Source organism: Crotalus tigris, unplaced genomic scaffold, assembly GCF_016545835.1.
Source record: "Crotalus tigris isolate CLP2741 ecotype Arizona unplaced genomic scaffold, ASM1654583v1 scf7180000019011.417310, whole genome shotgun sequence".
NCBI classification, from domain to species: Eukaryota; Metazoa; Chordata; class Lepidosauria; order Squamata; family Viperidae; genus Crotalus; species Crotalus tigris.
Window position 1 is genome coordinate 82,972 of NW_024097325.1, and position 26,334 is coordinate 109,305.

A 26,334-nucleotide genomic window follows, 5' to 3' on the forward strand; every position below is an offset into this window, starting at 1 on the left:
TTTTTTAGCAGATGAACTTAAAAAGAGACGAATCTTGTTCAGATGGGATGTTCCGATTGGAATGGTGGTGAATTACCTGGGGATATGTTATAGACTTAATACTGTTTCTCAAGCAAAAGACTTTTATACTTCGGTCCTGGGGGTATGTTCATCGCCATCTATTAAGTTTAAAGCTTTGGAAGAAAAGAAGGTAGAATTGCAGTCTGAAGAGCCTATACTTATGAAAATTGGGAAACCTCAGTTTGAGGGGCCTCAACAAGTTGAGATGGAGGAGCAGAGGATAACCTGTGCAACATATAACTGTAAAGAAAAGGAGCAACAGAAGAAGGTTAAGGAAGCCTCACAACTATTGGTTTCTGAATCTGCAGGAGAAGTAGGATTTATAAATTTTTTGGAGCAACCTTTAAGGGTAGAATTGCAGTCCGAAGAGCCTATATTAATGAAAAATGGGAAATCTCAGTTTGAGGGGCCTCAACAAGTCGAGATGAAGGAGCAGAGGACAACTCCTGCAACATATAATCGTAAAGAAAAAGAGCAACAGAAGAAGGAGTTTAAGGAAGCCTCACAAGTATTGGCTCCTGAGTCTGTGGGAGAAGCAGGATTTATAAACTTTTTGGAGCTACCTTTAAGGGCAGATTTCAAAGCACTTCTTTCGAGATTTATGGATAAGAGAGACTGACAAGGATGGAGATCGAATGAACATTCTAGATAAGAAGTTTAAGTATTTAGTTTAAGTATTCAAAAGAGTACTGAGTCTGTGGGAGAAGCAAGATTTACAAACTTTTTGGAGTTAGCTTTAAGGGCAGTTTTCAAAGCACTTCTTTTGAGGTTGATGGACAAGAGAGACTGATAAGGAATGTGTTTATTGTGGATGGAATTTGTTATTGGTAAAGATTTAAATGTGTATAAGGGAATTTTAATGGTTTATGGACAAGAGAGACTGATAAGGAATGTGTTTATTGTGGATGGAATTTGTTATTGGTAAAGATTTAAATGTGTATAAGGGAATTCTAATGTTTTAAGTAATGTTCAAATTTGTGTTTTGGAGGGAGTTTATAAAGAATGATGGATAATAACATAAGTATGATATGAAAAGGTTCAGAGTATATTATAATGTGTTTAATGATTGGGGTTTTATTATTATTATTATTATTATTATTATTATTATTATTATTATTATTATTATTATTATTATTATTATTTAACTTGTTTAATTAAATGTACCTAGATTTGTTTAGGATTTATATGTCTTTTAAGGTTTTTTTTTGATAGGAGAGAAGATTATGGAGATTGAATGAAAATCTTAGATAAGAAGTTTAGGTTTAAGTATTTAGTTTAAGTATTCAAAGAGTATTTAGTTTTAATGGTATAATGAAGGTTTATATGTTTATTTTTGTGTTCTAGGATAAAGAAAGAGGGAGAGATTAGATTTTATATTGTAGGTATAGATATTCAAAGAAAGTAATGTTTAAATTTGTGTTTTGGAGGGAGTTTATACAGAATGATGGATAATAATATAAGTATGATAGTAGAAAATGTTTAGAGTATATTATAATGTGTTTAATGATTGCAATTATTATTTTTTAGAGACGATAACCTATTTAATTTAATGTATTTAGATTTGTTTAGGATTTATATGTGTTTTAAGTTTTTCTTTTCTTTTTCTGAAAAATTTTAATTAAGCATGTACTCAGCTCTGGGAAGGTTGGGGGAGGGTTTGGGAGGTTTGGGGAGGTGGGGGAGGGTATGGGAGGGTGGGGGGGTTTGGGGAGGGGATTTGTTTTGTAAAATTTAAAAAACTTTCAATAAAAAAAACATTGGAAGTTCTAAAAAAAATAGAAGAGAATAACAGAGTTGGAAGGGACCTTGGACATCTTCTAATCCAACTCTTATACCATTTCAGACAAATGATTGTCCAATCTCTTCTTAAAAACTTCCAGTGTTGGAGCATTCACAACTTCTGGAGGCAGGTTGTTCTACTAATTAATTGTTCTAACTGTCAGGAAGTTTCTCCTTAGTTCTAGGTTGCTTCTCTCCTTGATTAGTTTCCATCCATTGCTTCTTGTCCTGCCCTCAGGTGCTTTGGAGAATAGCTTGATTCCCTCTTCTTGTGGCAGCCCCTGAGATATTGGAACACTGCTATCATGTCACTCCTAGTCCTTCATTTTATTAAACTAGACATACCCAATTCCAGCCACTGTTCTTTATATGTTTTAGCCTCCAGTCCCCTGATCAACTTTGTTGCTCTTTTCTGCACTTTTTCTAGAGCAGGCATGTCAAACTGCCAGCCCACGGACCGGATGCATCACACTGAAACCGCGCCCACTGCTGGCAATGGGGAAAAAGTCCTGATACATTGCATGATGTCATGTGATATTGTGAGTTTGACATGCCTGTTCTAGAGTCCCAACATCTTTTCTAAACCGTGGTGAAAAAAACTGGATGCAGTATTCCAAGTGTGGACTTACCAAGGCATTGTAAAGTGCTATTAACTCTTCACTTGATCTTGATTCTATCTGGTGGTGGGATTCAAATATGTGAACAAACTGTTCTCATGTGAGAATGCTGCTTCCAGAAGTCCATTATGGGCCTGGGGAACAAAAAATTAGCTACTGGTTCTGCTGAAGTGGTGCGAACTGGCTGAATCCCACCACTAATTCTATCCCTCTCTTAATGCAGCCTAGCACTGTGTTGGCTTTTCTGGCAGCTGCAGAACACTGCTGGCTCATATTTAAGTGATTGTCCACTAGGACTCCGAGATCCCTCTCACAATTACTACTATTGAGCAAAGTACCACCTATACTGTACCTGTGCCTTTGGTTTTTCTTGCTTAAATGTAGAACCTTACATTTTTCACCATTGAATTTCATTTTGTTAGATAGCGTCCAATGTTCAAGTCTGTCAAGATCTTTCTGTAACTTAAATCTATCTTCCGGAGTGTTATCTATTCCTGCCAGCTTGGTGTCATCTGCAAATTTGATGAGTTCCCCATCTATCCCCTCATCCAAATCATTGATGAAGATGTTAAAGAGTACTGGGCCTAAAAAGCTAAAAGTAAATCAAGATATTATTGAATCAATATTTCTAACTCAAGGAATTTAATGAATATAGGTCAAGAAATTTGGGTATAACTCTCAGTCAAGATTGTATGATGTATTTTGATGTCTCTCATTCTTTAAATGAATTAATATCTGAAATATTAACATTTATGTTAACTGGCTGCAGTTTCTTATTCTCTGCTCAAGCATGAAAACTTGTACCAGTCTTCTTTGAATGTATTTTAGAAGCTCAAGACTTCAGCGTTCTTATGAAACATATTCTGAGTTGCAATTTTATTTCTCCTTTGAACAATTCTATGGAAAATTATTTTAATAGACAGCCTCTGATTTTAGTAATGCTATAAGAGTTAGTTAGAATTAGATATGTGAGTTAGATACACAGTTTTGGTTATTGCATCATAATTATTTTGCATTTGTTTTTTTTATGTTGTGGAGAAAGATTTTATCATATTTCCTTTTTGTCTTTTCTTCTTGTTAGCACCCAGAATTATTTATTCAAGTAACCATATATCCAGTAGTGGGATTCAGCCGATTTGCACCACTTCAGCAGAACCTGTAGCCAATTTTTTGTTGCCCAGGCCCAGAATGGACTTCCAGAAGCGTCATCCACACAAAGAACCATTTGTTCACATATTTGAATCCCTCCACTGCATATATCATCTACTTTCTCCAAAGAATCAGGGGTAGGAATGGATTGCTTTAAAACAATATGAATAAAAAGTACATCAAATATACAGGAACAAAGGAATGATGGCTCAAACACACTTATAGACCCTAAACCAAAAAATAAGCTTGTCGATAAATACAGTCTTGCTTGTTGGCAGTACATGAGTTTTCCAACACTTCTAATTCTTTTAAAGTGTGAGTTGTGTAAAACTCATAGCAACTATTCTGTTGAATTTTCCTGATAGGTCTATTGAGAACAGGTGATGAAAATACCTTGGGGGTATGATTCCTACTCCACAGGGTTTCCAGGTTGGGTCCTGTCCAGGGCTTTCCAGCCAACCTCAGCTACCCATCACAGTGCTCTTTCAGGTGGACCTTGGTCTAAAATATGTTGTTCTGAGGTCCTCTAAATCAGCATCTATTATATCAAACAGAAATGTCTGCAACTTCTTCCTGTGAGTTGAGGACAGGATATTAAATAATCATAAGATCAAAAAAGGATTGTTGATGAGATAAGCAATGCAAAATGTGAGCTGAGATCTCTGATTTAAGTTTTCTGTTTCTTCAAAGAAATTCCCGTAGATCTGTGGCTGAGTTTCTGTGAAGACTAGCATTTCTTCGCAGAGTGATTGTGCAAGAATGGGCTTCCCTTGATTAGTCTGTGGACTTCCCATAGAAGACATTTAGATGATCTGCTTCAAAGGAGAAGGTTCATTTTAGAAGTCAAGATACTCAAGCATGGCCTTTGAAGAACAGTAATTTCTGAGAGACCTTAATTTCCAAATCAAAATTTGGAAGAAGATTCATCTCACTCATCATGGATGCCTTTGGCCTTGTCCCTATGCTAAGTGAGTTACCTCTTCTTCTGATCTTCAACTCTTATTGTTTTTGTTTTTTTGTTTTTAAATTTCTGCTCTCACATTATTCTTATTAAAATGAAAACTTTGATTTGCCAAAATTGCAGATAAAGATGCATCCTGGGTACCCTTTTATGAGCAAAAGACATTTACAAGGTCTCTGTGAATTAGCTTTGAAGCTTGCATAGGTGAATTTCCTTTAAAATCAGAACAGAGCTGGAAGGGACCTTGGAGGTCTTTTAGTCCAGCCTCATGCTCAAGCAGGAGATCCTATACCATTCCAGACAAGTGACTGTCCAGTTTCTTTTTAAAAATCTCCAGTGATGAAGCACCCACAACTTCTGAAGGCAAGCTGTTCCACTGGTTAATTGTCCTCACTGTTAGGAAGTTTTTCCTTAATTCTAAGTTGTTTCTCTCCTTGATTAGTTTCCATCCATTGTTTTTTGTCCTGTCCTCTGGTGCTTTGGAAAATAAATTGATCCCCTTTTCTTTGTGGCAGTCTCTCAAATACTGGAATATTGCAATCATGTCCCCCCTAGTCCTATTTTTCTCTAAACTAGTCAAACCCAAATCCTGTAACCATTCTTCATATGTTTTAGTCTCCAGGCTTTTAATCATCTTAGTTGCTTTTCTTTGCACTTTTTCCAGAGTCTCAACATCTTTTTTGTAATTTTGTAACCAAAACTGGATGCAGTATTCCAGGTGTGGCCTTACAAAGGCTTGATAAAGCGGTACTAATACTTCATGTGATTTTGATTCTATGCCTCTGTTTATACAACCAAGGATTGTATTAGCTTTTGTGGCTGCTGCTGCACACTGCTGACTCAAACATGATTGTCCAATAGGAATCCTTCTTACAATTACTGTTTTTGAGCCAGGTTTTGCCTAATCTATAGTTGTACCTTTGGTTTTTCCTGCCCAGGTGTAAAACCTTGCTTTCTCCACATGAAATTTCATTTTGTTGGATAGGGCCCATTGTTTAAATCTATCAAAATCTTTTTGTATCCTGAGCTTGTTTTCTGGGGTGTTGGCTATTCCTGACAGCTTAGTGTCATCTGCAAATTTGAGTTCCCTTTCTATTACTTCATCTAAGTCATTTATGAAGATATTGAGGAGTATGGGGCCTAAGGCAGAACCTTTTCATACCCCACTGCTTACTTCCCTCCATGTAGAGGTAGTACCATTAAGGATTAGATTAAAAATTGGTCAACACTGGAATTTCAAGGCACCTGATGTTACAACCTTGCTAACAGCAGAAAGCAGATTCGTTTCTCTTTGATACCCGGGATAATGTGAAATATGTAACATGTGATAATCCTAAATGATGTGTTTTAAATAAATACAATACAGCTTCAGAGGAATACTGCAATCCTAGGCACATTGCACAGAGAAGATCTGTTGAATTCAGCTACTCCTTTGCAGCAATGAACTGTTGTTATGTATTGTCCATCAACATTTTAATTCCTTTGAGAGGATTGGGTTGTTATGGTTTGATTTATTTTTTAACCAATGGACTTTTGAATAATCCATCCAAAAGGTTTTTGAAGTTATTCATTGATAAAATAATTAACAAACCATCTAGTTTTCTTCCCTCCTCTCCTTTTTCTTCTCTTTTTAACTTATGGTGGGAGTTGTTACATTTGAAGTGAACTTGTACATTCCTTGAATGTATATCTAGTTTTCTTCATTAGTTGCAGTACATTAATATTATTTTAAAAGAAACAATTACATAATTAAGAATGTATTTCTAAGTAGCTATGTAAAAACTGCTGTGTAAATCAGTGAAATTCTGGTAATCCTTAATGAAAAAGTTTCTTATGTATTTCTTATTCTTTTGCAGCTTTGCTTCATATTGTGCCCCAAGTATACTCATCTGCAGGTAACGTTTCAGTTTTCCTTCCTACTTCCTTCCTTCCTTCCTTCCTTCCTTCCTTCCTTCCTTCCTTCCTTCCTTCCTTCCTTCCTTCCTTCCTTCCTTCTTTCCTTCCATCCATCCATCCACATAATATACCAAAAGGATGAATACCTCATCCAAGAAGTTTCTTTAGTTCTGACTGAATGGTGGGGAGTGGAAGGACTTATATTCCTTGCAGTCATCTGGTCATTAGTACTTTTTGAGAGTTGTTCAGGACACTTGGAGGTTTGTCTGTGCTCTCAGGGCCACCTGAATAGTGCAAATGGGGTGTGGAACCTTTTTGGAACTGGCTGAAATGATTGTGTTGTAATTGTGTTGGGACTTTCAGCAGTTCCCAAAAGGTTCCACACCCCATTTGCACTATTCAGGTGGCCCTGAGGGCACAGAAAAACCTCCAAGTGTCCTGAACCACTCTCAAAAAGAGTACTAATGACCAGATGACTGCAAGGACTATAAATCCTTCCATTCTCTACCATTCAATCAGAGCTGAAGAAGCTTCTTCAATGAGAAGCAAAACATCTTTAAGGAAAAATAAAGAAAGTCCAGTTGCTTCTTGAAAAAGCACCTTTGGGACAACCATGACCTGGATGACTGAGAATCTCTGTAGACATCTCTCGATTACAGGGAATTGGATGAAAACTAGAAACTAACTCACTATTACTCAGCCAGGTTAAGATAAAAAATATATTATATGCTTCATGCCCATGCAGTTCTGAAAAAGAGGGTTGCTCTCCCCACCTTAAGATTTTTCTGACCTGTTGCCCATCCATGCCAATGAATGGATCCAAGACATCAGGGCATTCTATTGACATATAACAGGAGTTTGTGTGGACAAGCAACAACATCTGGTGTATGTTTCATGGATCACAAAGGGCAAAACAAATTCATCCAACTCGTGATGCTCAAGAGTGAAACATTCACCTCTGGTTGTTCTATCTTTATCTGCAGTATAAAGAAACAGAAACCAAGTCTTTTCAAGAACTGATGATTTGTTTCTTGCATCAGTGGAAGTAGAAATGTTGGCTTATTCTTTTCTGTTTTAACTCAGTCATACTTGCAAAAGCTTTCTAACAAACAACTCCCTTCTGCTAAAATGGGAGGAAGAAGGAAGAAATATTTGTTCACCAAACCGTTCTTGAGTTAATGATAAGAATCTTGACATGTGCAATAAATCTCTCTCTATTTTATTTTATTTTTTATTTTATTTTTTTGCTTTTTCCATCTTCTAACCACCCATTCCTATAATTTCTGTAATTTGTGCTGTTGATCTCTCTCATTTTATCCTACTTGTTACCTTATAAACTTCTGAAAATCATCTCCCATGTTTCAGGATCTGCATCACACAAACGCTATACTTAAAAGTGGAGAAAATTTAGTTCTTTCCACTATATACAAACATTTCAATGCGTAATAGAGAATTCCTTCCTTTTGCTAACAGCAACGAGTTTAAATGCATGCAACAAATGAAATCAAATCTGGCCATTTCTTAATTATGTTAACAATATTTCCCTTATATCTCAAACACGTCACACCGATTCAGCTCACACTAAAAACATTGGAAATATCTGTTTAGAATCAAGCTTCCATTTCATGCAAAACATATGCTTCAAAATATGCAGGGAAAGGCTTCATGGAGACCTTGCTAGCAACTTCTTAAAGGAGCCATGCCTTTTCACCAGCCGGATTCAGTCAAATCTTTGTTATGATGCCAAACATTAAATCAGTGGTTCTCAACCTGTGGGTTGGGACCCCATTTGGGGTCGAACGACCATTTCACGGGGGTCGCCAAACAACGCAGTCCGCCATTTTTTTCCCCTTTTCCTTAGCTGTGCCACTCCCTTTTATTCTATTGGCTTTTGAAAGCCAATAGAATAGACTCTCTTGAATGGAGTCTAAGTCTATTGGCTTTCAAAAGCCAATAGGAATTGTCCAGGCTGTCTCTGCCCTGCTGAGCCCGCCAAAAGTCCCATTCTGCAAACGGTGCTGCACCAGTTGAGTAGTCCTCGACTTACGACCGGTTGAGTAGTCCTCGACTTACAACCGGTTGGGGGGTCGCAGCATTAAAAAGGTTGAGAACCACTACATTAAATAAATAAATACAATGGAAGATCAGAAGTTCTATCACAACACATAAAAATAGGTAGAGGAGAGCGAAAAGCTGCAACCCAGGAAAAGACATGCTTGTTTTAAGGAGTTTCAGGAAATGCCTCTCTGCACACTGCTTATCTTTGAATCTAAAATAATGCAGGGTCTTCATTTAGAATGTTTTCATTTGTGTTTAATGGAGTGTGTAACACACATTTTACATTGCTTTATTCCCCCTCCCCCCGCCGCCGCGAGATGGGATTCTTGCTTTTAAATCTGCAATTCTTCACTTTTCTAGTAAATTGAACAAACTGCCATCACCAATATCAAATGTCTGGAGAGAGAGAAGGGCTTAAATGACAACTATTGTGAGAGAATAGAATAGAATAGAAGAGAAGAGAAGAGAAGAGAAGAGAAGAGAAGAGAAGAGAAGAGTCGAGTCTTTATTGGCCAAGTGTGATTGGACACACAAGGAATTTGTTTCCGGTGCATAAGCTCTCAGTGTACATACAAACAACAGAGTGATAAATCATAAATCGTAAGATACAACCAGCATGTGATAGTCATAAGATACCAAGAGGAGTAGGTAATAGAAAAGGTGAGAAGGATAATAGTAATACTACATGGGTAAATATCCTTATAGGCATAAGACAGTGCTGTGGGAATTATATGTTTATCAGAGTTATGGAGGGGAACTTTCTTTGTGTCTAGTTGTTTTGACATGCAATGCCCTACAGTAGCAATCTAAGGGGAGAAGTTGAAACAGTTTAGGTCCAGGATGTGAGGGGTTCATAGATATTTTCTCAGCCCTCTTTCTGGCCCGTGAAGTATACAAGTCCTCAATAGCAATAAGATTTATATACTGCTTCACAGTGTTTTACAGTCCTCTAAGCAGTTTATAGAGTCAGCATATTGCCCCCAACAATCTGGATCCTCATTTTACTGACCTCGGAAGGATAGAAGGCTGAGTCAACCTTGAGCTGGTGAGACTCGAACTTCTGAACTGCTGACAGCTAGCAGTCAGCAGAAGTAGCCTGCAGTACTGCATTCTAACCACTGTGCCATCATGTTCTTATACAAGTCCTCAATAGCAATAGCAGTTAGACTTTTATACCACTTCATAGTGCTTTAAGCTCTCTCTAAGCGGTTTTCAGAGTTAGCATATTGCATCCAATGATCTGGATTCTCATTTTACTGACCTCAAAAGGATGGAAGGATGAGTCAACCTTGAGCCAATTAGGATCGAACTACTAGCAATGGGTACAATCAGCCTGCAATAATAATATTCTAATCACTGCGCTACCACAGCTGTTCAATGAAAGGCAAGCTGGTTACAATTGTTTTTTCTGCAGTCCTAACTATCCAGTGAAGTACTTGTCCCTGTCCCGTTTGGTTGCTGTGCCAAACCAGACAGTTATAGAAGTACAAATGACAGACTCAATCATTCCTCTGCAGAACTGTAACAGCAGATCAGTGGGCAGTCTGAGCCTTCACTGGTGTGAGGCCATAGGTGCAAAACCGAAGATTCCTGCATGCTTAGAAAATAATTCAAAAGTTTCTTTAGGTTATTCACAAGCACTTCGCTGCTATTTATGTTTTTATAGGCTTCTGCAAGCCTTAGAAAAGAACAGTGGCTGCTTTAAGGAGTGGATTTATTAAAGGTCACGAAACTTTTCAAGCAGCCTTATCTTATTTTTTTTCCCCAAGCTTCGCCTTGAAAGTGAAAATAAAAGGGCTGCTTAAATCAGTAGCAGAGGAACTGGCTTGGTAAGGAGCCAAAGTATGAAACTCTTCTTCTGAGTCATCCTTGAGGTCTACCCAGTCTCCTGTGTATCACAAATAGTAGGAAATTCTGAAGAAAAGGAGGGGGGGACACGCCCGACTAGCAGTGGTCGTGATCCAACTCTTACTTCTCAAATTAAAGATTGCTGACAAGTCAGAAAGTAAATTCAAGTGTTTCCCAATTTGGCTGCTTTTTAATTATGTAAGCTTTCCTGCTTGGATGCATGATCTTGTTTGTTAGCAACCAGATTTTTTTTGCTAAGTTTTATCTTTGAGCTACCTCTGAACACTTTTTTTAAAAAAAATTAAACCAATGTGCAAATTTTATCATTTCAAAAGCAAAGAGAGATTTTGCTTATACAGGTAGCCCTCAACTTATAATTGAGCCCAAAATTTCTCTTGCTAAGTGAGACATTTCTTAAGTGAGTTTTTCCCCATTTTATTACCTTTCTTGCCACAGTTGTTAAGTGAATCACCACAGTTGTTAGGTTAGTAATCCAGCTGTTAAGTGAATCTGGTTTCCCCTTTAACTGGGCTTATCAGAAGGTCTTAAAAGGTGATCACAGGACCGTGGGACACTGCAACCATCATAAATATGAGTCAGCTGCCAAGTGTCTGAATTTTTGATCACGTGACCATGGGGATGCTGCAACAGTTGTAAGTGTGAAAAATGGTAGTAAGCAGGGCTTTTTTTCCTCATAGAATGCCCAGAACGGAGTTCCGGCACCTTTTTTGGATGGAACCTTGTAGAGTAGGCAAGGCGGGTTGTATGATGTGTGTGAGTTCCGGCACCTTTTTTTTTTTTTTTTTTAGAAAAAAAACTCTGGTAGTAAGTCAGTGCTGTTGTAACTTTGAAAAGTCACTAAATGAACTGTTGTAAGACGAGGACTATCTGTACTCATTTTGCAACTACAATGGAGATGAGTAACTTGGTCGTTAAATGAAGCATTGCCCATTGCTTATGATCTGTCTTCAGTTTTCCTTTGTTCTACAGACCTGAAAAGTTCTGTAAAAATTGTTGCTAAATGAGGCAATCACTAAGTATGACTATCTGTACTATCATGCAACTTTCCTGAATAATACATGAAGTTCCCCAGATTTGCTTTATAAGTTTATAAGATTTATAAGGCCACCCAATTCAAGTATATGGTCAGGGAACACCATATAAGAAAACAATAAACCCTCAGCCCCTCCAATCATATAACATCAACATCATATAAATCAAACATAATAATAATAGTAAAGTTGGAAGGGACTTTGGAGATCATCTAGTCCAACCTCCTGCTCAGGCAGGAAACTCTATACCATTTCAGACAAATGGCTGTCCAGTCTCTTCTTAAAATTCTCCAGTGTTGGAGCATTCACCGCTTCTGGAGGCAGGTTGTTCCACTGGTTAATTGTCAGGAAGTTTCTCCTTAGTTTTAGGTTGCTTCTCTCTTTGGTTAGTTTCTATCTCTTGCTTCTTGTCCTGCCTTCAGGCGCCTTGGAAAATAGCTTGACTCCCTCTTCTTTGTGGCAGCCTCTGAGATATTGGAACACTGCTATCATGTCCCCCCTTGTCCTTCTCTCCATTAAACTAGACATATCCTTCTCTTCATTAAACTAGACAACAGCAACCATTCCTTATATGCTTTAGCCTCCAGTCCCCTAATCATCTTTGTTGCTCTTCTCTGTACTCTTTCTAGAGTCTCAACATCTTTTTTACATCATGGTGACCAAAACTGGATGCAGTATTCCAAGTGTGGCCTGACCAAGGCATTGTAAAATGGTATTAACACTTCACCTGATCTTGATTCTATCCCTCTGTTAATGCAGCCCAGCACTGTGTTGGCTTTTTTGGCAGCTGCAGAACACTGCTGGCTCATATTTAGGTGATTGTCCACTAGGACTCCAAGATCCGTCTCACAGTTACTACTATTGAGCAAGTTACCCCCTATATTATACTTGTGCATTTGGTTTTTCTTGCCTAAATGCTTTTTTCACCATTGAATTTCGTTTTGTTAGGTAGTACCCAGTGTTCAAGTCTATCCAGATCCTTCTGTATCTTAAGCCTGTCTTCTGGAGTGTTGGCTATTCCTGCCAGCTTAGTGTCGTCTGCAAATTTGATGAATTCCCCATCTATCCCCTCGTCCAAATCATTGATATAGATGTTGAAGGGCACTGGGCCCAGAACAGAGCCCTGGGGCACCCCACTACACACTTCCCTCCATGTAGATGAGATTCCATTGAGGACCACACGCTGAGTACGGCCGATCAGCCAGCTACAGATCCAACTGGTGGTGGTGCTTTCTACCCCACATTTTTCTATCTTGTCAAGTAGTAGGTTGTGATCTATTTTATCAAATGCCTTACTGAAGTCCAAGTAAATTATATCCACAGCATTCCTCTGATCCACTAATTTTGTCACTTGGTCAAAGAATGCAATAAGATTTGTCTGGCATGATCTATTTTTGACAAACCCGTGTTGGCTTTTAGTAATGACTTTGTTTGCCTCTAGGTGTTCATTGATTCATTGTTTGATTATCTTTTCCAGAATCTTCCCAGGTATTGAGGTCAGGCTAATAGGTCTGTAATTTCCTGGGTCCATTTTTTCCCCTTTTTTGAAGATGGGAACTACATCAACTCTTTTCCAGTCCTCTGGTAGTTCCTCTGTGCTCCAGGATCTTTGAAAAATATAGTTCAGTGGTTCTGAGATCACATCTGTGCCAGTTCCTAGAGAATCTTGGGGTGTAATTTATCTGGTCCTGGCGATTTGAACTGGTCTAGGCTACACAGGTGCTCACTTACCATTTTCTTGCCTATCTTAACTTGTGTTTCTGTTCTGTTTTTTATGGCACTATTTTTGATAGGTTGGTGTGTTTTTTCCCTTTGTGTAAAGACAGATGCAAAAAATGAGTTAAATAGTTCTGCTTTCTCCCTGTTGCTTGTCACCTTCTTGCCACTTTCACCCAATAATGGACCAATCATTTCCTTCACTTTTTTCTTGTTTTTTTCATGTTAAAAGAAGCTTTTTTTGTTATTTTTGACTTTGGTCGCAAGCCTTAGTTCATTTTGAGCCTTGGCTTTCCTCACTTCATCTTTCACTTCAACACTATATAGATATAAAAATATAATGTTTAGTTGGATTGGATCTCAGCCTGGGTTTTGAAACTGGCTTTTGATAACTCAACCATCTGGATCTGTCTAATTTTTATGTATTTAATTGCCTTTTGTATTTAATTGCTTTGTTTTTAATTGCAGAGCTTCTAACTCGACCCACACTTTCTGTGGAGCCTGTGTACCAGGAATATTATGAAGGAGATGAAATCAGGTTGATCTGCTCAGCTGTTCGGAACTTGACCGTGCTGCGAAACTCGATGGTGCAAGGTTACCGATTCTTCCAAGAAGATGGGCAACAGATTCATCAAACGGCCCCTAACGCTTACAGAGATGGCATAATGGATATTCAGACACAGATGAATAGCACCGGAAATTACAGCTGTGCATATTGGCTGGAAGAAGCAGGCAGGGAGGTTCAGTCGGATCAAAGTCTCACCACCAGCATCCAAGTGAATGGTAGATCACATTTATTATAATCCTGAAGAGTATAAGGAAGCTTCTGTGAAGTCAGTTCTCCCATTTTCATGAAATCAGCTGAGAAATTTAAGGAACTACGACATTATGTTCCCCATTGTAGTCCAGGAGACAATGCTCTCTCTCTCTCTCTCTCTCTCTCTCTCTCTCTCTCTCTCTCTCTCTCTCTCTCTCTCTCTCTCCCTCCCTCCCTCTCTCTCTCTCCTATCTATCTATCTATCTATCTATCTATCTATCTATCTATCTATCCAGTGGTGGGATTCAAATATATGAACAACTGGTTCTCTGTGTAGAGGCTGCTTCTGGAAGTCCATTCTGGGCCTGGGCAACAAAAAATTAGTTACCGGTTCTACCAAATTGGTGCAAACTGGCTGAATCCCACCACTGTATCTATCTATTACCCATCTATATCATCTTTCTATCTGATTTATATCCTGCTTTTATTATGTTTACAAATAACGTAAGGCGGCAAACATAATTAACTCCTATTGTCCCCACAGCAATGACCCTATGAGGTGGCCTGGGCTGACAGAGAGTGACTAGCCCACAGTCATATAGCCAGCTTAGCACCCCTTTTTCTCAGAAGACATAGAATGGGTTTTGCCTCCGTAGCACCCTTTGCACCATCAAAATCCCTTTGTTTTGGTTTTATTTCCTAGGCACACAATTATACTTTTCAAAAAAGCACTGGGCCACAGAGTATGGCACCATAGACAGGCAGACGAGATGGGAGAGAGAAGCTTGGCAAAGACTGAATGTTAATTATGCACTTCTAGAAAAGTAGGCACTGACTGAATGTTACTAAAATTCTAACAATAAGAAGAGTTAGTGGTAGTCAGTGACCAGAGAGATGATAGGCTTGCCTCTCAAAAAAAAAAAAAAAAAAAAAAAGGCAAATATATGTGTCCTAGGATAATGTTGCAGGATTCTATCTGGGTCAGTCATCAGGACCAGTGGTTTAGTCTTTTGGACTTGTGCTGGAGCCCATCCTCTCTAACAGAATGTATGAGAGAGAAGTTTGTTGAAGATGGGCTCCGGCAAAGGTCTGAAAGCTCAGAAGACTAAACATCTAGTCCTGGTGATGTACCCAGATTGGATCCTGCAGGCTCTCCTCTGTTGTGTGTTCTCAAGCAGAGGCTGTTTGGGATATTTTAATCTGGGTTTCTGCACCGAGCAGTAGATTGGGCTCATCATGGTGTAGAAAGAAAAATCTTCATCAGGGTCCAGTCCAAGCTGGGAATAAACAAATTGGAGACTGCTTTAGAAAGAAGGTTGCAGTTTATGAAGAGGAGAGCCAAACAGAAAGATGGCTTTGGGAAAACTGATCACATGTAGCAGGGAGTGGTGGGTTTTTATACCTTCTGGGGCTCTTGAGGTTGTTTCCTGTTCCTGTATGAGGCTTTGTAGTTCCTGTGTCATGTACTTTGACCTGGGTCTGAGTGTGCTCTTTTGGTATTGGTGGGTTAATTCTATTATGTCTGCTGTCCTTAGAATTTGGGTGGGGGTATGTAGATTTTAGGTGTCTTTGTCTTCCTATAGCTTCCTGGCTCCAACCGTCCTGAGTGGATTATTACACCTACATTTCTAAAAGCTGGCCTCTGCCTTGTTTCTGCTTGGGGGGAGAGGGGCTGGTGCTGGTTTCTGGGTGCTGGCTTCTGTCTTTTTAAGATCTTCTCCATTATTCCTTTGGGGAAATATATTCTGCTTTTTTAATATTCCCCCAAATATTTCTTTCACTGGATTCTTCCCACAATGGCTTTTATCTAGAGGTGTTTGTTTTACTTTTTATTTATTTATTCCTCAGGCAAGCCCACAGCCTAAAATCTTACAGCGGTCTCTCTCCAAGGATTAAGTAGCTGCAAACTTGCTGAGCTTCTACAGATCAGCCTGGGGTTCTAGACTCAAAATTGCAGAAGGAACTTGGGACTGTTGCATCATTTGCTGCAACAATACTGGAGAGAAGATGGTTGGGGGTGAAACTTGGGGCAAAGCAGTTTGTAAAATGGTAAAATCATAACTTCTTTCGTAAGAAGTTTAAAACTGTTGAAAGAAAAATCATCAAGTCCAATCCAAGCTGGGAATAAATAAAATGGAGGCTGTTTGGAAAGAACGTTCTGTGTATTGAAGAATAGAACCAACAGCATGTGGTTCTGGGATAGCTAACAAAATGCAGTTGGGAGTGGGTGGGTTTTTATACCTTCTTTGGGTTTTGTATTTCAGGTTGTTCCTGTTCCTGTGCAATGTACTTTGATTTGACCTTTAGTGTGCCCTTTTGGTATTCTAATGGTGGTGGGTTAATCCTATTATGTCCTAAAGGTCATGTTCCTGTCCTTGGAATCTTTGTTTTTCTAATCCCCTCAGCTCTAGCCTTCCTGCCCCAGTTTCCCTGAATGAATTACCAAATTTGCATTTTTAAAATCTGGGCTGCTTGGGAGAAGGAGACTGGGGATTGGTTTCTGCCTAAGATTTTTCTCCATTATTCCTTCAAGGAAATATAATAATCTGCCTTTTTTTAATATCCTCCCAAATATTTCCTTCTTTAGGTGCTGACTTCCAACAAAACCAAGAAACACTGAATCGGGCCCAAATTATAAACAATAAGAACATAGCTAGCAGCAACCAACTGGTTAAACATCTTTGCTGCAGCATGTACATATAAAATAATAAACAAGTTCATTTAATAAAAGGCTTGGGGAAAATTTATTTAAAGTTCCTTGTTCTTTATATAAACCTTATCTAGCCTGGAAATACTGCAGAGAAGATAAAGACTATATATATTATTATTTTTTCAATATAAAAGGCAAATAAAATAAAGATAATGGAAAAAAAGGAAAGGGTAAGGGAAGTGGGGAAAGGAAATGAAGTGAGGGAAAGAAAAGAAATAAATAAAAAGCAGTGACTTCCAACATCTTTTGGTGCAGTAAGATAGAATTATAGTATCAACCTTTTATTTATATAAAATAGTAAATACTAGATGAATTTTTAAAGTGAATAAGTTAAATACCGTATGATTCAATTGACAAGAAATTTTGGTTATAACATAATGCTGGAGCAATCGGAAAATCCATGGACTAAATGATTGAAATTTGCATTGTCTTAAAACCTTAAAGAGATTTTCTATATTATATATTTGTGTATATATGTGCGTATATATGTGTATATATATTAATCTCTGTTTTAACGCTGCAATTTTCAGTATATATATATATATATATATATATATATATATATATATATATATATATATATATATATATATATATACATACACATATAGAGATAGATAGATAACCCTAACCTTACAACAGACTTACAATGGAAACCAGAAATTTTTCTTTTAGGACTATTGGATAAAGACATTTTTTAAAATTCTAGAACTCTGACAGTGGTGAGAATTTTATGCTGTAAAGGCTTACTTTTGTATTTAGCTGAAGGGAGGGCACCAGTCAACCAAATGAGAGAAGAAGAAAAAAGAATCTGCTATGGGGAACTTCTGAGTGATAAGTTTCTATATTAGCAAATAGCTTCCTGGTTAAAGGAAACTAAAGATACATATGCCATCTGGTGATCAGAATGTGCTAGTACATCTACATCTTTCACAACACAGGTTCTCTCCACAGACAGACAGATACATTATATATATAATTTGTACATGGGTGGGTTTCTGTGTCTGTCTGCTGTGAAGAGAACCTGTGTTGTGAAAGATGAAGCTGTACTAGCACATTGTGATCACCAGATGGCAGCAAAACATACATTTATACTTTATATTGACTTTTTCCCCGCTTACTAAACTACTGTTTCCCCAAAGTAACTTGGTACTTGGAAGGAAGACCACCAACAAATCCTGCAGCTGTAGGCCATGCTAGGAAGGTAGATGATATAGATGATGGTGAGATGATGATAGATAGATAGATAGATAGATAGATAGATAGATAGATAGATAGATAGATAGATAGATAGATAGATAGATAGATAGAGAGATAGAGAGATGGATGGATGGATGGATGGATGGATGGATGGATGGATGGATGGATGGATGGATGGATAGATAGATATAGAGGCAGTCTTTGATTATGACCACAATTGAGCCCAAAATTGCTAAGTGATTCATGCAGTTGTTAAGCAAATATGGCTTCCCCTATTGACTCCACTTGTTGGAAGCCCACTGGGAAGGTCACAAAAGGTGATCACATGACCCCAGGGCAATGCAACTGTCATAAATATATGCCATTTGCCAAATCCCCAAATTTTGGTCGGGTGACCATGAGGATGCTGCAACAGTCATAAGTGTAAAAAACAGTCTTAAGTAAGAATGGCAAGGCAAGGAAAGGAAAGGAAAGAATAGGCAAGGCAAGGCAAGGCAAGGAAAGGAAAGGAAAGGAAAGGAAAGGTGGAAGGAAGGAAGGAAGGAAGGAAGGAAGGAAGGAAGGAAGGAAGGAAGGAAGGAAGGAAGGAAGGAAGGAAGGAAATATTCTCTAACAGCTATCTCAAAGGACTGCCCATGTTAGCATTCTCAACTGTTAACTCAGCTGGCTAGACGTTATAGCATAGAGAGTGTATTCTTCTTATCAGGTGATCTCCCAAACTGTCAGGTCCACACCCTCTTCATCCCAGCATCCTTCCAGATTCATTGCAGAGCCCAGAGCTCCTAGACTAGATCTCCTATAGAACACTCTTCTACATTAGCATGGGCCAAGATATTCAGACAAGACACTGAATCGGAAAATGGCAAACCACATTTATGGCTAAACCAACCTCTTTATTTAAATTATGGCTCAATGTAATAGATGAACCCCAAGACTGAGTTTCTTGAAAGAACTAAAAAAAATACACATGCAGGAATAGCTCTGGCATATGAAGGAAACTACTGAATTTCCATGGGTTTAGTTTCAAGACTACAACAACTGGCTGCAAGATTATTTAAATATAACCAAGTCTGTTTAATTATAGCATGTTTTCATACATCTGCATTTCTGTTTGTGCATGCCAATTCATGTTTGAGGAGGCAGGTAGATTAGCAAACGTAAGTTCAGAGAAAAGGTAAATGGAATCGCTGCAGCCAGTGATAATTGCTAATAGTCGTCATTCACAAAAGCGCTGCTGGGTTTTGTAACAATTCCATGCTCGCTCTGCCTATATCAGTGGTTCTCAACCTGTGGGTCGGGACCCCATTTGGGGTCGAATGACCATTTCACGGGGATCGCCAAACAACGCAGTCTGCCATTTTTCCCCCCTTTTCCTTAGCTGTGCTACTCCCTTTTATTCTATTGGCTTTTGAAAGCCAATAGAATAGACTCTCTTGAATAGAGTCTAATTCTATTGGCTTTCAAAACCCAATAGGAATTGTCCAAGCTGTCTCTGCCCTGCTGAGCCTGCCAAAAGTCCCATTCTGCAAATGGTGCTGCACCCAGTTGAGTAGTCCTCGACTTACGACCGGTTGAGTAGTCCTCGACTTACGACCGGTTGGGGGTCGCGGCATTAAAAAGGTTGAGAACCACTGGCCTATATGATAAGAAACGTCCCTTCAAGGGGATGTTTAAGATAGGACAAGAACAATTACTTGTTCTTAATTAACCTGACTTCTTTGTGAGAATCACCATGCAGTGAATTCTAAGAGGGTTTTTGAAGGAATAATATACCTAGTTCACCTAAGTTAGCTAAATGTCTATGGAGATTCTCAGTCATCCAGGTCATGGTTGTCCCAAAGCTGCTTTTTCAAGGGGCAACTGGACTTCCATGTTTTTCTTTGAAGATGTTTCGCTTCTCATCCAAGAAACACTTCAGAGCTGGAAAAGCTGCTTGGATGAGAAGTGAAATGTCTTCAAGGAAAAACAAAGAACGCCCAGTGGCTTCTTGAAAAAGCACCTTTGAGGCAAGGTCATATAAGATGATCCAGTTAGTATTACTATGTGTAAAACTGAGACTGAAAATGGGCATCTCATTCCTTCCTCTCACAAAGGAAAAGACATAGAATCATAGCAGTGTTCCAATATTTGAGGGGCTTCTGCAAGGACAAGGGGTTCAAACTATTTTCCAAAGCACCAGAAGGCAAGACAAGAAATAATGGATGGAAACTAACCAAGGAGAGAAGCAGCCTAGAACTAAGGAGAGATTTTCTGATGGTGAGAACAATTAAACGGTGGAACGACTTGCCTCCATAAGTTCTGAGTGCTCCATCACTGGAGGTTTTTAAAAAGAGACTGGACAGCCATTTGTCTGAAATTAAATAGCGTCTCCTGCTCAAGCTAGGGGTTGGACTAGAGTAGACGACCTCCAAGGTTCCTTCTAATTGTTCTATGTTCATTATTTGCCCTTGAGGAGAAGCTAAAAAGCAAGGAAGACATTCCAGTGCTGAACATGTATTTTTCTTTCTTTCTTTTTTTTCAGCAGCCCCATCAGCTCCATCTCTGAATTACAGGATTTTCAACCATGGAAAGAACATCACCCTGGAATGCTCAGCTCCACCTGAAGCTAATAAAATTGAGCAGTTTCGCTTCATTGGAGACAAAATGGTTGTCTTGGTCAAGGCTGAAGTCAATAGCACATACAGTCTAAATGATGCAAAAGACAAGTATGTAGGGACCGTTTGGTGTGCCTATGCTCAGCATCTCCATGGAAGAAACGTTCTTTCCAGGATCAGCAATCCAGTTTTCCTCGAAAGGCTAGGTAATGTTGCTTCTAGGGATCCCATGTTCTTTTTTTCTTCTGACATGCTACTGAAAATCTATAGAGATTCTCAGTCTTCTGGGTCATGGTTGTCCCAAAGGTGCTGTTTCAAGAGGCCAACTGGACTTTCTTTGTTTTTCCTTGAAGACGTTTTCACTTCTTCTTCCAAGAAGCTTCTTCAGTTCTGAAGAAATTCTTCATTTCTGAAGAAGCTTCTTGGATGAAAAGCGAAAACGTTTTCAAGGAAAAAACAAAGGTTGGCCAGTTGCCTCTTCAAAAACCACCTTTGGAACATGCTGCTGGCCCAGAGAACAAGAAGGTGCCTAGAAGGTGTGGGAGATTGCTGTGAGATCAAAAATGATAGAGAGACCACGGAGCTCACTAAAGCTGCTTTTGGAATGATGAATAAGCACTGTTTGATAGAAAAAAAGCCAAAAATAATCAGTCTAATCTGATTCTGAATAAGAATGCTTGCCTGTTTATCAAGCGATGCGAGGATGTGGTAAGTTTGTGTTGAAAAAACAATCAGCACTTCTTTTCTCTCTTCAAATGTAGGCGTCAGATGGGTTCGATTGTTGGCTGTCGGTGGGAGTTTCTTCACCATCAATGGTCTCATCTTCTTAACCTCCTATTGTATTTCTTTAAGAAGCAGGTAAGGCAGACTGGGGGCACTGCGAGAAAGATACTCTCTTTAGGGATCAGTACCTTTGAGAAGATGAATTGACAAAGGTGGGATTTACACAGCCAGGAAGAGACAAGAATAGAAATCTCCAGAATAGTCATCTCAATCTTCTTCAATGACTTCTTCCTAACAAAGAAGGATTCTAGTACCCATTATCCCATCACGAGGCCTAGCTAAGGATGATGGGGACTGTAGGACAACACCCAAAGGCCCTGTTTTGTCCCATTAAGGACTTAAATCAGGAGTTTCTTGACTCAAGAAATAAATCTGACCTTTGCAAAGATTGGCATATTCCAAAAAAAGTGGGAAAAAAGGCCAGAGAAGATACTGGTGAAACCATGAAAAAAAAAAAATTAAGTGTGTTCCTTGAGATGACTTCCTCCACCCAGGATAGTTGCTACCAATAGTTTTAGGAACTACATCCATGATTCTGTATGTGATCCTGAGGTCAGGTAGCCCACCATTGCCTTTAATGATCTAGGACTACAGTATTTTAAGGCCTAGTTTTCTTGTGAAGGAAGGCAAATATATGTGTCCCAGTATAATGTTGCAAGATCCAATCTGGGTCTATCACCAGGACCAGAGGTTTAGTCTTCTGAGCTTTTGGACTTGTGCTGGAGCCCATCCTCAGCAAATTTCTCTGTACTAAGTTCTCAGAGGATGGGCTCCGGCATGAGTCCAAAAGCTCAGAAGACTAAACCTCTGGTCCTGGGGACCGACACAAATTGGATCCTACTTTTCTTCTTTTGGACACTATGATGTACTTAAACTAGAAACAAGTCTTTAGAAACTTTTAAATTTTGGCCTTGATAGCATGACATAGGATGGAGCACAGGGACAATGTTCCCATTCCCACAATATCTAAACCCATTCAGCTACTCACTGAGTCAAATCTCTACTGGTGGCCCACTAGAAGGGCACAATCACAGGAACTGGGTCAAAAAGGTCTAGGCTGCAAATCTCTGAATGGCATTGGTGGCACCAAAAAGGCTGAGAAAAATCTCTTTGCTGCCATCTCTTGGTTGGCCAGGGTTTTGAAGACAAATATATTAGCTTTGATGTGGAGAATGCCACATTTATACCACCAGGAAGTGGCTGATATTCCATAAATCCTTGTGGCAAAGACTTGAAAAGTCTTCATGGCATACTTAGTGTCTCTCTCTCTCCCTCCCTCCCTCCTCCCTCCCTCTCTCTCTCTCTCTCTCTCTCTCTCTCTCTCTCTCTCTCTCTCTCTCTCTCTCTCTCTCTCTCTCTCTCTTTTCTCTCTTTCTCTTCCATCTTTGGCCTTAAAGCAGGAGAGGGTAAGACTTGGCTCCTGCAGCCAATTCAGAGGCATGTTCTTATCCTGCCCCACCTTAGGAATAAGTTCTGTCATTGGTTACTCTTTCTCTCCCACTCCTTTCCTTGCATGATTAAGTTCACAACATGATTCAATTGTCTGAGTTTTGATATTTCTGCAGTACAACTGTTTGGACAGTTGTTTAACTGTAAGCATGACCCCAGATGTTGTGTTGCAATCTGAAGATGTCATAATAGGCTCTATTATGATGAGGAGAAGGAGCAGAACCTCTGTCAACAGTCTACTTCCTTGAACAAAGTTTAAAATAGGGAATGTAGGAGATGACTAAGATGAGCCTGAGAGGCAGGGTCAAAAGTGTCATCAGTTTGGCATCTCTATGCCTCTATAAGAGACATAAGTCCAGCCTCCCTTGAAGTCCATTGATATCTGGCACCAATTTGCCTTGACCATTAGTGGTTCAGATTTTTGTGTACGCGTAGCATGAATTATACTTGTAGTACAGGTAGCACTCAAATTACAGCAGTTCATTTAGTGACCATTCAAAGTTACAACAGCACTGAAAATAGTGACTCGTGGCCGTTTTCACATTTTATGGCCATTGCTGCATCCCCATGGTTACCTGATCAGAATTCAGATGCTTGGCAACAGGCTCCTAGTTATGGTGGTTGCAGTATCCTTGGTCATGTGGCCACCTTTTGCAACCTTCTGACAAGCAAAGTCCATGGGGAAGCCAGATTCACTTAATAGCCTTGTTACTGACTTAACAACTGCAGTGATTCACTTAACAACTGTGGCAAGAAAGGTAGTAAAATGAGGGAAAAAATCACATTTAACAAATGTCTCACTAAGCAACATAAATGTTGGGCTCAGTGGTGGTCATAAGTCAAGGACTACCTGAACTTTTGAACTCTATCCTGGCTCCTGACTTCTTGTACCTGACAGGGAGGTCTACTCGAGGCTGAGATTTGAGGGCCTATATAAAACTTCCATCATATATCTTGGATAGTCCACTTACTGGTTGCAGCAGCAGCCAAAAAAGTTAATACAATCCTGGGTTGTATAAACAGAGGCATAGAATCAAGATCACATGAAGTATTAGTACCATTTTATAAAACCCTAGTAAGACCACACTTGGAATACTGCAGCCAATTTTGGTCTCCATATCACAAAAAAGATGTTGAGAGTCTGGAAAAAGTTCAGAGAAGAGAACTAAGATGATCAAAGGCCTGGAGACTAAAACATACGAAGAACAGCTGCAGGACTTGGGTTTGGCTAGTCTAAAGAAAATAAGGAATAGGGGAGACATGATAGCAGCGTTCCAGTATCTGAGGGGCTGCCACAAGGCAGAGAGGGTCACCAAAGCACCAAAGGGCAGGACAAGAAACAATGCTTGGAAACTGATCAAAGAGAGAAGCAACCTGGAATTAAGGAGAAACTTCCTGACAGTGGGGACAATCAGTGGAACAGTTTGCCTTCAGAAATTGTGGGCACTCCATCACTGGAGATCTTTAAGAAGAGACTAGACATTCCCCTGTCTGAGACGTATAGGTTCTCCTGCTTGAGCAGAGGGCTGGACTAGAAGACCTCCAAAGTCCCTTCCAGCTCTATTCTATTCTTACTAGATAGTGGATAAGCAACAGGAAATGGTGGTCTCCTCAAACCTGGCCTTTGAGCTTTCCACAGGCTGTTACAAGAATGCCCCCCTGTGTCAATTCTTCTACAGTATTATGTATTCTCAATATTTATCTCAACCAAACCGATACCTCCAAAGCATTGCCTGATTGTGATTTTGCGGCCTTAAATGGACTAACTCTAATCTTTAGCTATTCCTTTTTTTTTTTTTTACAGATCTCCTCTTCAGAAGACTTAAAGAACATCTGACCATTGTCTACCACATCAGCTTCTATTTGGTTGAAGTGTTGTTGAATTGATGGTCTTCCTCAGGTGCTTCAGCCAATGTATCAGACAAAATACAATGCCTTTCACCTTTCAATTACCCCCCCCCACAAAAAAAAAACTGAGATATTTTTGCATCCCTGCCTTTTCAGCTGAGATTATCCTGCAGTTCGGTGTTTCTCAAAAACCTATGAAAAATCTCAGCAAGAAGTTTGGACTTTTGCAAATTCCTGCTGCAGTTGCTCTTGTGGCTGTTACTTCTGCTGCTGTTTTTAAATAAACCAGGGTTTTCCCATGTCAATATCTTTCTGTTTGATATTTTTTTAAAAAAACAAAACAAAACTCTAGTGTGGTGAATATGACAAAGATACAAAATACCTGTCTCGGAAAAATTCCAAAATGAAATGGACAATATTTCCACAACAGTGAACCTAACTGGAAGCTACAGGTAAGTCCCTGACTTACAACCAATTGCTTAGCAACTATTTAAAGTTATGACAAACCTCTCAGGGGCTACTTACAACCTAGATTCAATGTACTGTTGGTCTCCCCCCCTCATAGTCACGTGATCACACTTTGGACAGTCAGCTATTAGACCAGCAAATGACAATTATGTGATTCCAGGATGCTGCAACTGTTGTAAGTGCCCAAAGTTGGTTGCATGATTGTGGGGATGGGGTAAACCACTGTAAGAGCAAGGCTGGTTGTAAGTCACTTTTTTTCCAATGTTGTTGCAACTTCGAACAGTGGCTGAACGAATGGTTGTAAGGACTAACTGTAATTTCCAGTTAGATTCACTGTTATGAAAATATTGTCCATTTCATCTCGGAAAATTGGCCAATCTACAGCGAGTGGACTTGAATATGTTCACTAGGGGAAATTGTACGGGATTTAGGATCCAATGTAAAACCTGCCCTTTTGCAACCTGTCTTCAAGAGGAAAATAAAAATGGCATTGGAGGCTTTTCTTTAAAGAAAGGAATAAATTTGGGGAAGAACTTCACAGGTGGCTTTTTGGGAAGTGAGATGGATGAGGGGATAGATGGAGAACTCATCAAATTTGCGGATGACACCAAGCTGGCAGGAATAGCCAACACTCCAGAAGACAGGCTTAGGATACAGTCCGCCTACTTGAAGGATTAATCACAAGAAAAATACATTATGGTTTGGAGAAGATGGATTGATTATATTCAAAAGAAATATGAAATTGATAAGTATTATCTTGCATATGTGTAGATGTTAGATAATTATTAATAGTTTTAATTATATTATTATTTGTGTTTTAATTTGTTAACATTTATTTTGAAAAGGAGTTAAAGTGTGTTATGGTTTTGTTTGATAGTATAGTTGGTTTATATTAGATCAATCATTCTCAACCTTTTTAATGCCGCGACCTCCCAACCGGTCGTAAGTCGAGGACTACTCAACCGGTTGTAAGTCGAGGACTACTCAACTGGTGCAGCACCGTTTGCAGAATGGGACTTTTGGCGGGCTCAGCAGGGCAGAGACAGCCTGGACAATTCCTATTGGCTTTTGAAAGCCAATAGAATTAGACTCTATTCAAGAGAGTCTATTCTATTGGCTTTCAAAAGCCAATAGAATAAAAGGGAGTAGCACCGCTAAGGAAAAGGGGGAAAAAATGGCGGACTGCGTTGTTTGGCGACCCCTGTGAAATGGTCGTTCGACGCCAAATAGGGTCCCGACCCACAGGTTGAGAACCACTGTGTTAGATAGATTATGTTTGTTTATTTATTACCCCGTGGTCAGCTCTGGGAAGTGGGGAAGGGGTGGGAGGGGTTTATACTGTAACATTTTATAAAATTTTTAATAAAAAAGAAGATACAGGAAGACCTG

The 26,334-nt window shown here is 39.2% G+C and overlaps 1 protein-coding gene across 1 annotated transcript; it reads left to right on the forward strand.

The window, feature by feature from the left end:
• Positions 1 to 4,365: 4,365 nt before the first annotated feature.
• On the forward strand, positions 4,366 to 24,782 carry LOC120314853. Its single transcript, XM_039358361.1, has 6 exons — positions 4,366 to 4,573; positions 6,423 to 6,461; positions 13,605 to 13,919; positions 20,325 to 20,603; positions 21,159 to 21,255; positions 24,434 to 24,782. The coding sequence occupies exons 1-6, from the start codon at positions 4,543 to 4,545 to the stop codon at positions 24,453 to 24,455; spliced, it is 783 nt and encodes a 260-aa protein (XP_039214295.1). The 5' UTR covers positions 4,366 to 4,542; the 3' UTR covers positions 24,456 to 24,782.
• The last annotated feature ends 1,552 nt before the right edge of the window (positions 24,783 to 26,334 follow it).